General features: G+C 30.5%; 1 protein-coding gene across 3 annotated transcripts in view; it reads left to right on the forward strand.

The window, feature by feature from the left end:
* The window catches only part of LOC135131670 (uncharacterized), a 54,169-nt gene that overhangs the window by 19,506 nt on the left and 19,775 nt on the right, over positions 1-14,888 (forward strand). For 2 of the 3 annotated variants that reach the window (XM_064059516.1, XM_064059517.1), the window contains exon 2: positions 13,832-13,932. In XM_064059516.1, the coding sequence (XP_063915586.1) occupies positions 13,867-13,932 (66 nt within the window). In that variant the 5' untranslated portion in view covers positions 13,832-13,866. Of the gene's footprint in view, positions 1-7,135; positions 7,404-13,831; positions 13,933-14,888 lie in introns of those variants that run through there. The other variant, XM_064059518.1, reaches the window with a different exon arrangement.

The raw sequence follows: 14,888 nt of genomic DNA on the forward strand, positions 1-14,888 counted from the left end.
TAAAACGGGAAGTCGAAAAATCGATTGATTAAGAAATCAAAACATTTGAAAAATTCGAAAACTTGAAAAACTAAAATATCGAAGAACTGAAATGAAAATTCGAGAAATCGAAAAATCTAAAATTTTAAAAATTAAAAAATTTAAAATTCAAAAATCGAAAAAGTAAAAAAATCGACACATCGAAAACTCTAGGAGTCAAAAATCGAAAAGTCGAAGAATCGAAATATTGAACAATCCCAAAACTGAAATATCGAAAAACTGAAAAATGAAAGAAAAACTAAATCGGGAAATCAAAACATTGAAAAATCAAAAAATTTAAAACGACAATTGAAAACAGAAAATCTAAAACCGGGAGGTCGAACAATCGAAAGATTAAGCAATCGAAAAATTGAAAAATCGAAAAAGTAAAAAAATCGACAAATCGAAAACTTCAGAAACCAAAAATCGAAAAGCCGAAGAATAAAAAAAAAGAAAAATCCCAAAACTGAAATATCGAAAAACTGAAAAATGAAAAAAAAATGGAAAACCTGAAAAATCCGAAAACTGAATTATCCAAAAACTGAGAACCTAAAAAGTCGAAAAATTGAGCAATATAAAAATGCAAAAAGTGAAGTCCAAAAATTGAAACCTTAGCAAAATTAAAAAAAAATCAAAAATCTGAAAAATCGAAAATTTAAAGAATTGAAGAACAGGAATATCGAAAGTCAAGAAATGGGGAAATCAAAACAACGATTTATTGAAAAATCGAAAAATTGACAGTTTATAATTGTTAAATTTGAAAAATTGAAAAATCTAAAATTTGAAAAAAGGACAATCGAAAAACAGAAAATCTAAAACCGGGAAGTTGAAAAATCGAAACATTAAAAAATTCAAAATTGGAAATAATGAAAAAGACAATTCGAAGAACTGAAAAATGGAGAAATTTAAAAATCCCAAAACTGAAATGTCGAAAAATTGGGAATTCGAAAAACTGACAAATCGAAAAATCGGAAAATTTGAAAATCGACAAATCCAAAAATCAAAACACCGAAAATTCGAAAAATTGAAGCATCGACTAATCGAAACCTGAAAAGAGCGAAAAATCGAGCGTCGGGAAGTTAAAAAAATCGACAAACCAAAATAGCCCAAAATCGAAAAATTCAAAACTTACAAATTGAAAATAAAAAATCGAAAATCTTGAAAAATCGAGAACATTGAAAAGTCTAAAAGTAAAAAAATTGAAAATTCGAAATACATACTGAGAAGTAGAAAAATCGAAGAATTGCAAATCAAGATAACGAAGAATTAAAATATGGAAAAATTTAAGAACCGGAGAATTGAAAAATCGAGAACTTGAAAAAATCCCAAAACTGAAATGTCGAAAAATTGGGAAATCGAAAAATCGAAAAACTGAAATATCATGAAATCGAAACGAAAAGCGGAAAATTGAAGATTTTACTTTTCAGTATATATTTTCGAATTTTCAAATTTTTGACTGTTCAATTTTTCCAATTTCTCGGTTTCCCGATTTATCGAGTGAGACATTTCGATTATTGAAATTTTTGAGTTTTTCATTGTCGATTTGTCGATTTTTTGACCTCGTGACTTCTCGATTTCTGAATCTTTTCACGTTTTGATTTTCCGATGTTTCAATTTTTCAGCTTTTTGATTTTTGGAGTAGTCGATTTTCAAATTTTCAATTGGCGAATTTTTCAACAATTCAGTTTTGGAATTTTTCAGTTTCTCCATTTTTCAGTTTCACCATTTTTCAGTTCTTTGATTTCGAAAATTGAAAAATCGAAAATTTGAGAAAACGACAATTGAAAAACAGAAAATCTAAAACTGGGAAGTCGAAAAATCGATAGATTAAGAAATCAAAACATTTGAAAAATTCGAAAACTTGAAACACTGAAATATCGAAGAACTGAAATGAAAAATTGAGAAATCGAAAAATCTAAGATTTTAATTACTGAAAATTAAAATACCAAAAAATTGAAAAATCTAAAATTTAAAAATCGAAAAAGTAAAAAATCGACACATGGAAAAATCTAGAAGTCAAAAATGGAAAAGTCGAAGAACAGAAATATTGAAAAATCCCAAAACTGAAATATCGAAAAACTGAAAAATGAAAGAAGAAAAACTGACGAATCGAAAAACTGAAAAATTCCAAAACTGAAATATCGAAAAATTGGGAATCTAAAGAATCGAAAAATTGAGAAACCGAAAAATCAAAAAAAGTCAAGTCAAAATATCGAAACTTTAAAAAAAATCGAAAAATTGAAAAATCGAAAACCTGCAAAATCGTAAGATCGAAAAATTGAATAAGTAAATTGAAAAATCCCAGAACTGAAATGTCCAAAAACTGAGAAATTAAAAAATTGAAAAATTGAGAAATCGAAAAATCAAAAAAGTGACAATTTGAAAAAACGACAATTGAAAAACCGAAAATCTAAAACCGGGAAGTCGAAAAATCGATTGATTAAGAAATCAAAACATTTGAAAAATTCGAAAACTTGAAAAACTGTAATATCGAAGAACTGAAATGAAAAATCGAGAAATCGAAAAATCTAAGATTTTAATTATTGAAAAATTCAAATACCAAAAAATTGGGAAATCTAAAATTTAAAAATCGAAAAAGTAAAAAATCGACACATCGAAAAATCCAGAAGTCAAAAATGGAAAAGTCGAAGAACAGAAATATTGAAAAATCGCAAAACTGAAATATAGAAAAACTGAAAAATGAAAGAAGAAAAACTGACGAATCGAAAAACTGAAAAATCCCAAAACTGAAATATCCAAAAGCTGAGAATCTAAAGAATCGAAAAATTGAGAAATCGAAAAATCAAAAAAGTAAAGTCGAAATATCGAAAATTTAAAAAAATCGAAAAATTGAAAAATCAAAATCCTGCAAAATCGTAAGATCGAAAAATTGAATAATAAGTAAATTGAAAAATCCCAAAACTGAAATGTCCAAAAACTGAGAAATTAAAAAATTGAAAAATTGAGAAATCGAAAAATCAAAAAAGTGACAATTTGAAAAAACGACAATTGAAAAACCAAAAATCTAAAACCGGGATGTCGAAAAATCGATTGATTAAGAAATCAAAACATTTGAAAAATTTGAAAACTTGAAAAACTGAAATATCGAAGAACTGAAATGAAAAATCGAGAAATCGAAAAATCTAAGATTTTAATTATTGAAAAATTAAAATACCAAAAAATTGGGAAATCTAAAATTTTAAAATCGAAAAAGTAAAAAATCGACACATCGAAAAATCCAGAAGTCAAAAATGGAAAAGTCGAAGAACAGAAATATTGAAAAATCCCAAAACTGAAATGTCCAAAAACTGAGAAATTAAAAAATTGAAAAATTGAGAAATCGAAAAATCAAAAAAGTGACAATTTGAAAAAACGACAATTGAAAAACCGAAAATCTAAAGCCGGGATGTCGAAAAATCGATTGATTAAGAAATCAAAACATTTGAAAAATTCGAAAACTTGAAAAACTTTAATATCGAAGAACTGAAATGAAAAATCGAGAAATCGAAAAATCTAAGATTTTAATTATTGAAAAATTAAAATACCAAAAAATTGGGAAATCTAAAATTTAAAAATCGAAAAAGTAAAAAATCGACACATCGAAAAATCCAGAAGTCAAAAATGGAAAAGTCGAAGAACAGAAATATTGAAAAATCGCAAAACTGAAATATCGAAAAACTGAAAAATGAAAGAAAAACTGACGAATCGAAAAACTGAAATATCCAAAAGCTGAGAATCTAAAGAATCGAAAAATTGAGAAATCGAAAAATCAAAAAAGTAAAGTCGAAATATCGAAAATTAAAAAAAAATCGAAAAATTGAAAAATCAAAATCCTGCAAAATCGTAAGATCGAAAAATTGAATAATAAGTAAATTGAAAAATCCCAAAAAATTGAAAAATTGAGAAATCGAAAAATCAAAAAAGTGACAATTTGAAAAAACGACAATTGAAAAACCGAAAATATAAAACCGAGATGTCGAAAAATCGGTTGATTAAGAAATCAAAACATTTGAAAAATTCGAAAACTTGAAAAACTGAAATATCGAAGAACTGAAATGAAAAATCGAGAAATTAAAAAATCTAAGATTTTAATTATTGAAAAATTAAAATACCAAAAAATTGGGAAATCAAAAATTTAAAAATCGAAAAAGTAAAAAATCGACACATCGAAAAATCCAGAAGTCAAAAATGGAAAAGTCGAAGAACAGAAATATTGAAAAATCCCAAAACTGAAATGTCCAAAAACTGAGAAATTAAAAAATTGAAAAATTGAGAAATCGAAAAATCAAAAAAGTGACAATTTGAAAAAACGACAATTGAAAAACCGAAAATCTAAAGCCGGGATGTCGAAAAATCGATTGATTAAGAAATCAAAACATTTGAAAAATTCGAAAACTTGAAAAACTTTAATATCGAAGAACTGAAATGAAAAATCGAGAAATCGAAAAATCTAAGATTTTAATTATTGAAAAATTAAAATACCAAAAAATTGGGAAATCTAAAATTTAAAAATCGAAAAAGTAAAAAATCGACACATCGAAAAATCCAGAAGTCAAAAATGGAAAAGTCGAAGAACAGAAATATTGAAAAATCGCAAAACTGAAATATCCAAAAACTGAAAAATGTAAGAAGAAAAACTGACGAATCGAAAAACTGAAAAATTCCAAAACTGAAATATCTATTGCTTGCTTATAAAAGACTCTATAACACAAGGTTAAACTTAGCCCCACCCTTTTTCTCATTTTTTTTTCTTCTGAAATAAAAAATAAACCTTATAGCGAATAGTATAACAAAAAAATACGATTAGAGCTTTTTTTGCCTGCGTACGTTCTGTTAGTTGCCATTGCCACTTTACAATAGAACATATAATTAACCCCGCCCACCCACCCCGCTTTCATTTCAGTGATTCTTTTTATCTAGCCGGAATGAAAAATGGATCTCATAATATACTGAACAGAAATAAAATCGTTAGAATGAGAACAGCGCGGGTGGGCGGAGTTAGTACTTGCTAAGATAAGACTGATTTTGGCAGATGACATATCTTCTAAGAAAAGAGAGGGTGGGTGGGCGGGGCTAGTATTTATTAAGGTAAGGTAGATTTTGGTAAATGGCTGAGCCATGTTAAGAGTAATCACTGGAATGAAGAGGGGGTAGATGGGCGGAGCTATTGCTTGCTTATAAAAGACTGCATAACGAAAGGTTATACTTAGCCCCACCCACCCACCCGTTTTCTCATGTTATCCTTCTGAAATAAAAAATAATTCTTATACCGAATAGTATATCAAGAAAAACTATTAGAGCTCTTTTTTTCTTTGTTTAGTAGCGTACGTTGTGTTAGTTGCCATTACCACTCTACAAATAGCATATAATTAACCCCGCCCACCCACCCCGCCTTCATTTCAGTGATTCATTTTATCTAGGCAGAATGAAAAATGCTTCTCATAATATACTGAACAGAAATAAAATCCTTAGAATGAGAACGGCGCAGGTGGGCGGAGTTGGTAGTTGCTAAGATAAGACTGATTTTGGCAGATGACACCTTCTAAGAAAAGAGAGGGCGGGTGGGCGGGGCTAGTATTTGCTGAGATAAGCTTCATTTTGGTAAATGAATGAGCAATATTAAGAGTAATCACTGGAATGAAAAAAAAATAAAAGACTTTATAACAAAGTTAAGCCACTCACCCGTTTTCCCATTTTTTTTCTTCTGAAATAAAAAATAAATCTTATAGCGAATAGTATAACAAAAAAAAATACGATTGGAGCTTTTTTTTCTTTTTTTAATAGCGTGCGTTCTGTTAGTTGCCATTGCCACTCTACAAAAGAATCCAAAAATTGAGAAATCGAAAAATCAAAAAAGTAAAGTCGAAATATCGAAAATTGAAAAATCAAAAACCTGCAAAATCGTAAGATCGAAAAATTGAATAATAAGTAAATGGAGAAATTGAAAAATCTCAAAACTGAAATGTCCAAAAACTGAGAAATTAAAAAATTGAGAAATCGAAAAATCAAAAAAGTGAAGTTGAAAAATCGACAAATAAATAGTTTATAAAAGTCAAAAATTGCAAAATCGAAATATTTAAAAATCGCAAAATTGAAGAGAAAAACTGAAAACCGAGAAATTGAAAAATTGAGAAATTGTAAAATCCAAAAATTGAATAACAAGTAGGAGTAAACTGGAAAGTCCCCAAACTAAAATTTCGAAAAACTGAGAATTCGAAAGTTGAAACAGCAGAAATTATGGTCGAAACCGGTTAGGATGTGTATCAGATCACGGATCATGGCTTATAAATCAAATCGTTTCCGAACGCTTAGAGTCGATATTCGCTTGAGTGCGCTCTGGTCTGTAGATCAAACAAGTTCTCAGACAACGAAGTAATTCGTGTGACCTGAATTAAAGTGAAGGAAACAGTAAGCAGCTTGTAATATTCTGGTTAATTTTATTCCTAGTTAGAAACAAACACTGTTGCCAACATAAGTCGAGGAGTCCTCAACCGTCATTTAATATAAACTATGACGCTTCTCTATGTTCTCCGGTACTTGTTCGAGTACGGTGCAAAACCAGTGGCCGGGAATTTTCCCAATCGCCGCCCTCTAATCACCTCTCGTTAAGCCCCGCCCCCCAATTACCCAAAACCTCCAATCTCCGTCTCGTTAAATAAACAAACCCAGCCGGCTTTAACAAAAAAAGAAAAAAAAACCGAAACGTGAACAGTACCAGCAAAAAAATCCAATCGTAATTAGATCGAGGGGATCGGGCAGTAATCGTTTGTTTACACGCTTGTTTGGCCGGTCTCAGTTGGCCGTGGAATGCTCGTTTCTTCGGAGATCGACGATAATGCAACCAGACAAGGACGACGCGCTGGGTGCGACAGCGACGGCAGATCTTGTTAGCATGAGTTATGACGGCCAGTGGCGGCGCGCCCACGCACCGCCAGCACCGTCTCCGACCAAACCCCCGCCACCCCCCCACGTCCAGCCACCCATGATCCGCGCAATACCAGTTCGTGCGAATTTTCCAAAATCGCGTCCGGCGGGCCGTGGAGGGCGCGTCGCGCGGTCACGTGACCCCAAGGCCGCACGCCGCTGCCTGCCAGATGGACCACGACGAAAAAGAAAGAGTGAAGAACCGGAGGCTGGTTAGTCAACTGTTTTCAGAGCTGGCTGTATTTCACGGGGCCACCTACGACCGCTCGGGTGCGACTTTTCGTGCGATCCAGAGTGTCGGGGGTGCAGTGGCGTTCGTGGGGCGGTTTCGGCGAGTGCGGGAAGTGACGGCGCGGCCTTGAGGCGAAAGAGGGAGTTAATTAATGCGGCGGAATGTCGCGGAAAAATTAATTAATATTCATGGAGTGCGATTAGAACTGGATTTTTGCTGCGTTTTCGAGGTGCGATCTGATTTTTTGATATGTCAAGGTTGCGGGTTGGTTTCGGGCGTTAAGCCGACGGGTGACAAGTGGCGGGTTAACGAGGTGGATTGGGTTTGATGGGGGCGGATGGTGATGGGTTTTATTTATTAAGGAGGGGCCGAGCGAAATTGACACGTTGAGGTTTTGACATTTCGGTGGTTTTGGGTAAACCGTTACGGTTGACGGTTAATAACCCACGTCTTTATTTTAACGTGTAGGGTCATCGGGAAAAAAATAAATTTGCATAATCGTGTTTTTAGATTATTGCTTATATAATTATTTTTAAATAGAAGAAGGAGTCATCACACGATACAGAAAAAAAATCTTTTGGTGGATAGGTATTTTGAAAACGGAAAAATCCAACTTCACCAGAAACTTGAATTTGCATTATATCTACCTAATTTGCATCTCCGGACAACATCCGTGGAGCCACAAGCAACTAAATATGGACGAGGAGTAACTAATCACTATCTTGATCCACCTTGTGGAAGTGTATAATGGCACGACTTACAACATCGGTGTAAAAAATGGACCGCTTCAAGTAAGAAAGAACTGGTCCAAAGTTATTTAGACAGAACGTTCCTTGTCCCTGAAGTGCACAATCAAACAAATCTAGTTTCTTAGATAAGCTAAAGATAAGAAGTGTTGTAATCGAGTCCATCGGGCGTCTGGCTACTTACTTTCATGTTTTCTCGACGTTTCATGACCCCTAGAGTACGATAAAATAGGTCTCACGTCTCCGTCTGTCTGTTTTACTATATTAAAATTTATAAACTAACGTATTTGTCCTATATGAATCCAGTTTTCCAATTTCTCAATTTATGGAGATTTCAATGTTTCTTTTTTTATTGGTCAATTTCTGAATTTTTCAGTTTTTCGATTCTTTTTTTTTTCATTTTTCAATATTTAGATTTTTCAATTTTTCGACTGTTCGATTTCTCGATTTTTCAATTTTATGATTTTTTGATGTTTTGGTTTTTCGATTTCTTGGTTTTAGAATTTTCGGTTGTTCAATTTTTCGATTTTTAAAATTACTAGTTTTTCGATTTTTCGGTTTTTCGCTTTTCAAATTTCAGCGTTTAGATTTTTTGGTTTTACAATTTTTCGATGTTTTGATTTTTTAGCTTATTGATTTTCGATTTTCCGATTTTTTTAATTTTGAGGTCTTGATTTCTCGCTTTTTCAATTTTTCGATTTGTCGACTTTTTACTTTTTCAATTTTTCCATTTTTAAATTTTAGATTTTTGAATTTTTAGATTTTTTGATGTCTCGATTTTTCAATTTTTAGATATTTTAATTTTTCCATATTTTCAAATTTTTCGATTTCTCAGTTCTTCCCTTTTTCAATTTCCCAAATTGTTAAATTTTCGGTTTTTCAACTTTTTAATGTTTCGATTTCTAGGATGTTTCGATTTTTCGACTTCTTGGTTTCCGATTGTTAGGTTTTTCAATTTTTCGATTTCTCAATTTATCAAGATTTCAATGTTTCTTTTTTTTGTTGTTTAATTTCTGGATTTTTAAATTTTTCAACTTTTCACTTCTCTTTTCTTCACTTTTTCGACCTTTCAATTTTTAAAATTTGAGATTTTTCTATTTTTAGATTTTTTGATGTTTCAATTTTTTGATTTCTTGGTTTTACAATTTTCGGTTTTGTAATTTTTAGATTCTTAATTATTAATTTTTCGATGTTTTGATTGCTCAATTTTTTAGGTTTTCCAATTTTTCGTCATTTTAGTTTTGGAATTTTTCAATTTATCGATTTTTTATTTTTCCGATTTTTTTTAATTTTGAATTTTTGATTTCTCGCTTTTTCAACTTTTCGATTTGACGATTTTTTATTTTTTCGATTTTTAAATTTTAGATTTTTCAATTTCAATATCACTGATGTCTCGATTTTCAATTTTTCGACATTTTAATTTTTCCATTTTAAAAATTTTAGTTAGATTTTCGATTTCCCGATTTTTCGATTTTTCAGTTCTTCCATTTTTCAAATTTTTAAATTTTTGATTCTTCAATTTATCGAAATTTCGATGTTTCTTTTTTTTAATTGTTTAATTTCCGGATTTTTCAATTTTTCTTTCATTTTTCAATTTTTTAATTTCTCAATTTTTAAAATTTTAGATTTATCGATCTTTCAGTTCTTCAATTTTTAAATTTTCTATTTTTCGATTTTTAAATATTTCGATTTCCCCAATGTTTCGATTGCTCTACTTCTCGTTTCTAAATTTTCGGTTTTCCAATTTTCCGGTTTCTCAATTTATATTTTTTTTTTATTTTGTCTTTTTTGAATTTCAGCGTTTAGAGTTTTGGATTTTACATTTTTCGATGTTTTAATTTTGAATCTTTTAATTTAAAGTATTGGGATGTTTCGTTTTTTCAGTTTTTCCATTTCCCAATTTTTCGACATTCCAGTTTTGGAGTTTTTCAATTTATCGACTTTTCAGTTTTTCGATTTTCAATTTTCCGATTTTTTTAATTTTGGATTTCTGATTTCCCGCTTTTTCGACTTTTCGATTTGTCGATTTTTTACATTCTCGATTTTCCAATTTTTAGATTTTCGTAGTCTCGATTGTCAGTTTTTCGACTTTTCGATTTCTGGATTTTTTACTTTTTCGATTTTTCAATTTCTTGGTTTTAGAATTTTTGGTTATGCAATTTTTGGATTTTAATAATCATGAATTTTTCATGTTTTCGGTTTTTAGCTTTTTCGAATTTCAGCATTTCGATTTTTCGATTTCTCAATTTTTCGTCATTTCAGTTTTGAAATTTTGCAATTTATCGATTTTCAAATTTTGGATTTTTGTTTTCTCGCTTTTCAACTTTTCAATTTGTCGATTTTTACTTTTTGGATTTTTCAATTTTTCGTTTTTTAAATTTTAGATTTTTACATTTTTAGATTTTTCGATGTTTTGATTTTTCCGTTTTTCGATTTCTCAATTTTTCGTCATTTTAGTTTTGGAATTTTTCAATTTATCGATTTTTCAGTTTTTCGACTTTCAATTTTCCGATTTTTGATTTCTTACTTTTTGAACTTTTCGATTTTTAAATTTTTTAATGTTTCGATTTCTACGATGTTTCGATTTTTGGCCTTCTGAGTTTCCAATTTTTAAAAGTTGAGATTTTTCAATTTTTCGTTTATGAAATTTTTCAATTTTTTTTGCAGTTTCTGGATTTTTTATTATTCAATTTATCGATTTTTAAACTTTTCAATTTATCAACATTATTTAATTTAAAAATTTTCATTTTTTCGATTTTTCAATTTTTAGGTTTTTCAATTTTCAGTCTTTCGATTTTCAATTTTCCGATTTTTTAAACTTTGTGATTTCTCACCTATTCGATTTGTCGATTTTTTACTTTTTGGATTTTTCGATTTTTAAATTTTAGATTTGTCCATTTTAAAAATTTTTGATTTTTCGGTTTCTCGATTTTTCAATTTTTTAATGTTTCGATTTTTCGACTTCTCGGTTCCCGATTTTTCAGTTTTTTCAGTTTCTGGATTTTTTGATTTTTTAATTTTTCGATTTATCGACATCATGTAATTTAAAATTTTTCAATTGTTAACGTTTCGATTTTTTGGTCTTCGCCTATTTCGATTTCCCAGTTTTTCGATTTCTCGATTTGATACTTCGTTTTCTTGATATTTCACTTTTGACTTTTCAATTTTTCGATATTTTTATTTTTCACTTTTTCGAATTTTTAATTTTTGATTTCTCAATTTTTCGTGATTTTAGTTTTGGAATTTTTCAGTTAATCGATTTTCGGTTTTTCGACTTTCAATTTTCCGATTTTTTAATTTTTAAATTTTTGATGTCTCCATTTTAAAATTTTTCGATATTTTAATTTTTCCATTTTAAAAATTTTTGATTTTTCCATTTTTTAATTTTCTAATGTTTTGATTTTTACGATGTTTTGATTTTTCAATTTTTCTGTTTCTGGATTTTTTGATTAATCAATTTATCAATTTTTTAACTTTTCAACATTATTTAATTCAAAATTTTTCAATTTTTCGACTTTTTGGTTTTTGGGTTTTTCGAATTTACATTTTTCGATGTTTTGATTTTTCAGTTTTTCAATTTTCAATTTTCGATTTTTTACCTTTTGGATTTTTCAATTTTTTATTTTTCAGTTTCTCGATTTTTCGATTTTTCAGTTTCTGGATTTTTTGATTTTTTAATTTTTCGATATCGATTTATCGACATTATTTAATTTAAAATTTTTCAATTGTTTACATTTCTCTTTTTTGGTCTTCGCCTATTTCGATTTCTCGATTTGATACTTCGTTTTCTTGATGTTTCAGTTTTTGAATTTTTCGATTTCTCGGTTTTTAGATTCTTTTGACTTCTCAATTTTTCGATATTTTTATTTTTCACTTTTTCCAATTTTTAATTTTTGATTTTTCAATTTATCAATTTTTTAACTTTTAATTTAAAAATTTTCAATTTTTCGACTTTTTGGATTTTATATTTTTCGATGTTTTGATTTTTCCGTTTTTAGTTTTTCAATTTCCCGATTTTTTAACTTTTCAACATTATTTAATTTAAAATTTTTAAATCGTAGATTTTTCCATTTTAAAATTTTTTTATTTTTCGGTTTCTCGAGTTTTCGATTTTTCAATTTTTTAATGTTTCGATTTTTCGATTTCTCGGTTTCCGATTTTTCAATGTCTGGATTTTTTGATTTTTTAATTTTTCGATTTATCGACATTATTTAATTTAAAATTTTTCAGTTGTTAACGTTTCGATTTTTCGGTTTTTAGATTCTTTTGACTTCTCAATTTTTCGATATTTTTATTTTTCACTTTTTCGAATTTTTAATTTTTGATTTTTCACTTTTTGGACTATTTAAATTGTACGTTTTTCGATAAGTTTTATTCTGATGTTTCGATTTCAGTTTCTGAATTTTTGAATTTTGCGGGATTTGTTGGGGTGCGCTTCAGGAGTGAAAGAAGTTCTGTCGAAATAACCTTCAACCAATGTTTTCAAACAGCACAATTCTGATATGACGTCATCAAGTTTTTGACCAGGATAAACAAAAATTTTTATTAAATCGTTTGCAACGTTTCAGAGTATTCCGTTCTACGATTTCTGAGTTAAATTGTAAAATGCTGTTATACGAGAAATCTGGATGTTCAAGGTAAAAAATAAAGGCGAATTCATAAACCGCAAGTATACAATTTACTTTGAAAATTATGAATTAACGTTGGCATATTTTTGCGGGATGATCAGACAAGTTTTCATCAATTTTTTTATTATTATTAAAATATTGAAAAGGTAACTACGTTGGCTATAAATCTCAAAGTGACTTAATAAATTTAATAGCCGATGCGGTTAATGTTTACAGCCGTATTATTATAACGTTCAACATTTCGAAAGAAAATTATATAAATGCACATCATTCCTTGATGAAATCAGGTCAGCGAGTTTATGTAATATACGAACTTCTGGAAGTAGCAAAAGAAGAAAAATTTGAAGCTGTTGATTATATGTTAGATATTCATAATGTAGTTTTAATTTTTTGAATATTAATTTTAATGTTTTACGGTTTCACATATTCTTCAGTAAATGTCAGATTTATTAAACGTAGAATGCCATCGTGTATTAAATAATTGCGAACGTAAGTAATAAATCGAAAGGTCTTGTTTATCTATCTTATTTTTATTTTTTTATAAAATTTATCGATTTATCTTTGACTGTACATCACAAAATTAAGTAATATTAAAAAAAAATAATAATAAAAAAAGAAACTTGACCCTTGGAAAACTACGGTCCGACCCACACTCGCACCTCCACCTTACCCGAAAGCCATCATTAACCCACTTATGAAAGAACCTCGTAATTTAAGAAAATTCCTCAAATATCATCGTTAATTGCGAAATAAATCCATAAACATCTGACACATTCGGACCACTGAAAAAAAAATCCGCGTCCTCGCTCCGCTCCCACGACCCCTCGTGAACCCGCCCGCCTAAATCGCCCGAAAAATCCCAATCCCCCTTCGACAATTAAACACTCCGCGAACGAAATAGCCCATAAATCAGCAGTTTATTGTCGGAAGCGGCCCCAAATCCCCAGCACAAGCAAACCGTCACTTACAGCGTAAATAATGGCACGAAAATCGGCTCTCCACCTCGCACTCGCGAAAACCACCTCAAAATCTCGATTCTTCCACGACCACCGACAAAGTGCCATGACGGATCCATCGATGATCCACGTCAATTGCGTTAAGCCACGTTTTTTCTTTCTTGAAGGTTTTACCCATTATAGTCCCGATGCATTATGCAAAAGTGCATTAGCATTACACTGAGTCATTAGTGCTTTATTGACATCCACCGTCGCCGCATTGATTTTACGCTTTATCGTGAACATTGTATTAAGACACTTGGGAATGACGGTTTTGATGTGTTGCAGGCCCCCAGATATGGTGAGGCGGCGCCAACATCCACATGTCGCGCCGTCTGCTCCCAACGCATTGCCGCGTCCCGTCAGCCGCTGACAGCAACCCTTATCAGGTAGGTGGTGGGGGCGGCATTGTTTACAAGTGTGACAGGGTGTGTGAGTGGAAGTTATCTAAAGGGCGGATTTTACGCCCTCAAATAGGATATAAAAACTGAAATTTGCCTAAAATAGGATATAAAAACTGAAATTTGAAAAAGGGAAGACAATTGGAAAAATTTCACTTTTAAAAAAGTTGTCTAAAAATTGTGAAAAAATTCAGGGACGCAGATCTCGACATGCTGATTCCAAAAATATAGTGTGTTGATGGTCACCGAGCAACATTTTCGAAAGAATCGCTACGAAATGCGAATTTTTGAGGATTTCTAAAAATTTAGATATTTCAACGGTCGATTCCGGAAAAACGGTTGCAGTTATCAAAGAAACGATGCCGGAAGTGAGTTCTAGAGCTCGAAATCTACAAGAAAATGTGTTTGGTTAAGTTTCGAAAATGTCAAAATTTGGCCGAAATTTGAAGAAGGGGGGACCATTGGAAATTTTTCACTTTTAAAAAAGTTGTCTAAAAATTGCGAAAAAATTCAGGGACGTAGATCTCGACATGCTGATTCCGAAAATATAGGGTGTTGATGGTCACGGAGCAACATTTTCGAAGGAATCGCTATGACATGCGAATTTTTGGGGATTTCTAAAAATTTCGAAAATTCAACGGTCGATTCCGGAAAAACGGTTGCAGTTATCAAAGAAACGATGCCGTAAGTGAGTTCTAGAGCTCGAAATCTACAAAAAAATGTGTTTGGTTAAGTTTCGAAAATGTCAAAATTTGGCCCAAATTTGATGAAGGGGGGACCATTGGAAACTTTTCACTTTTAAAAAAGTTGTCTAAAAATTGTGAAAAAATTCAGGGACGTAGATCTCGACATGCTGATTCCAAAAATATAGTGTGTTGATGGTCACCGAGCAACATTTTTGAAAGAGTCGGTACGAAATGCGAATTTTTGAGGATTTCTAAAAA

Source organism: Zophobas morio, unplaced genomic scaffold (assembly GCF_036711695.1).
Source record: "Zophobas morio isolate AGI-343-1 ecotype UQ-CSIRO unplaced genomic scaffold, CSIRO_AGI_Zmor_V1 ptg000021l, whole genome shotgun sequence".
Taxonomy (NCBI): domain Eukaryota; kingdom Metazoa; phylum Arthropoda; class Insecta; order Coleoptera; family Tenebrionidae; genus Zophobas; species Zophobas morio.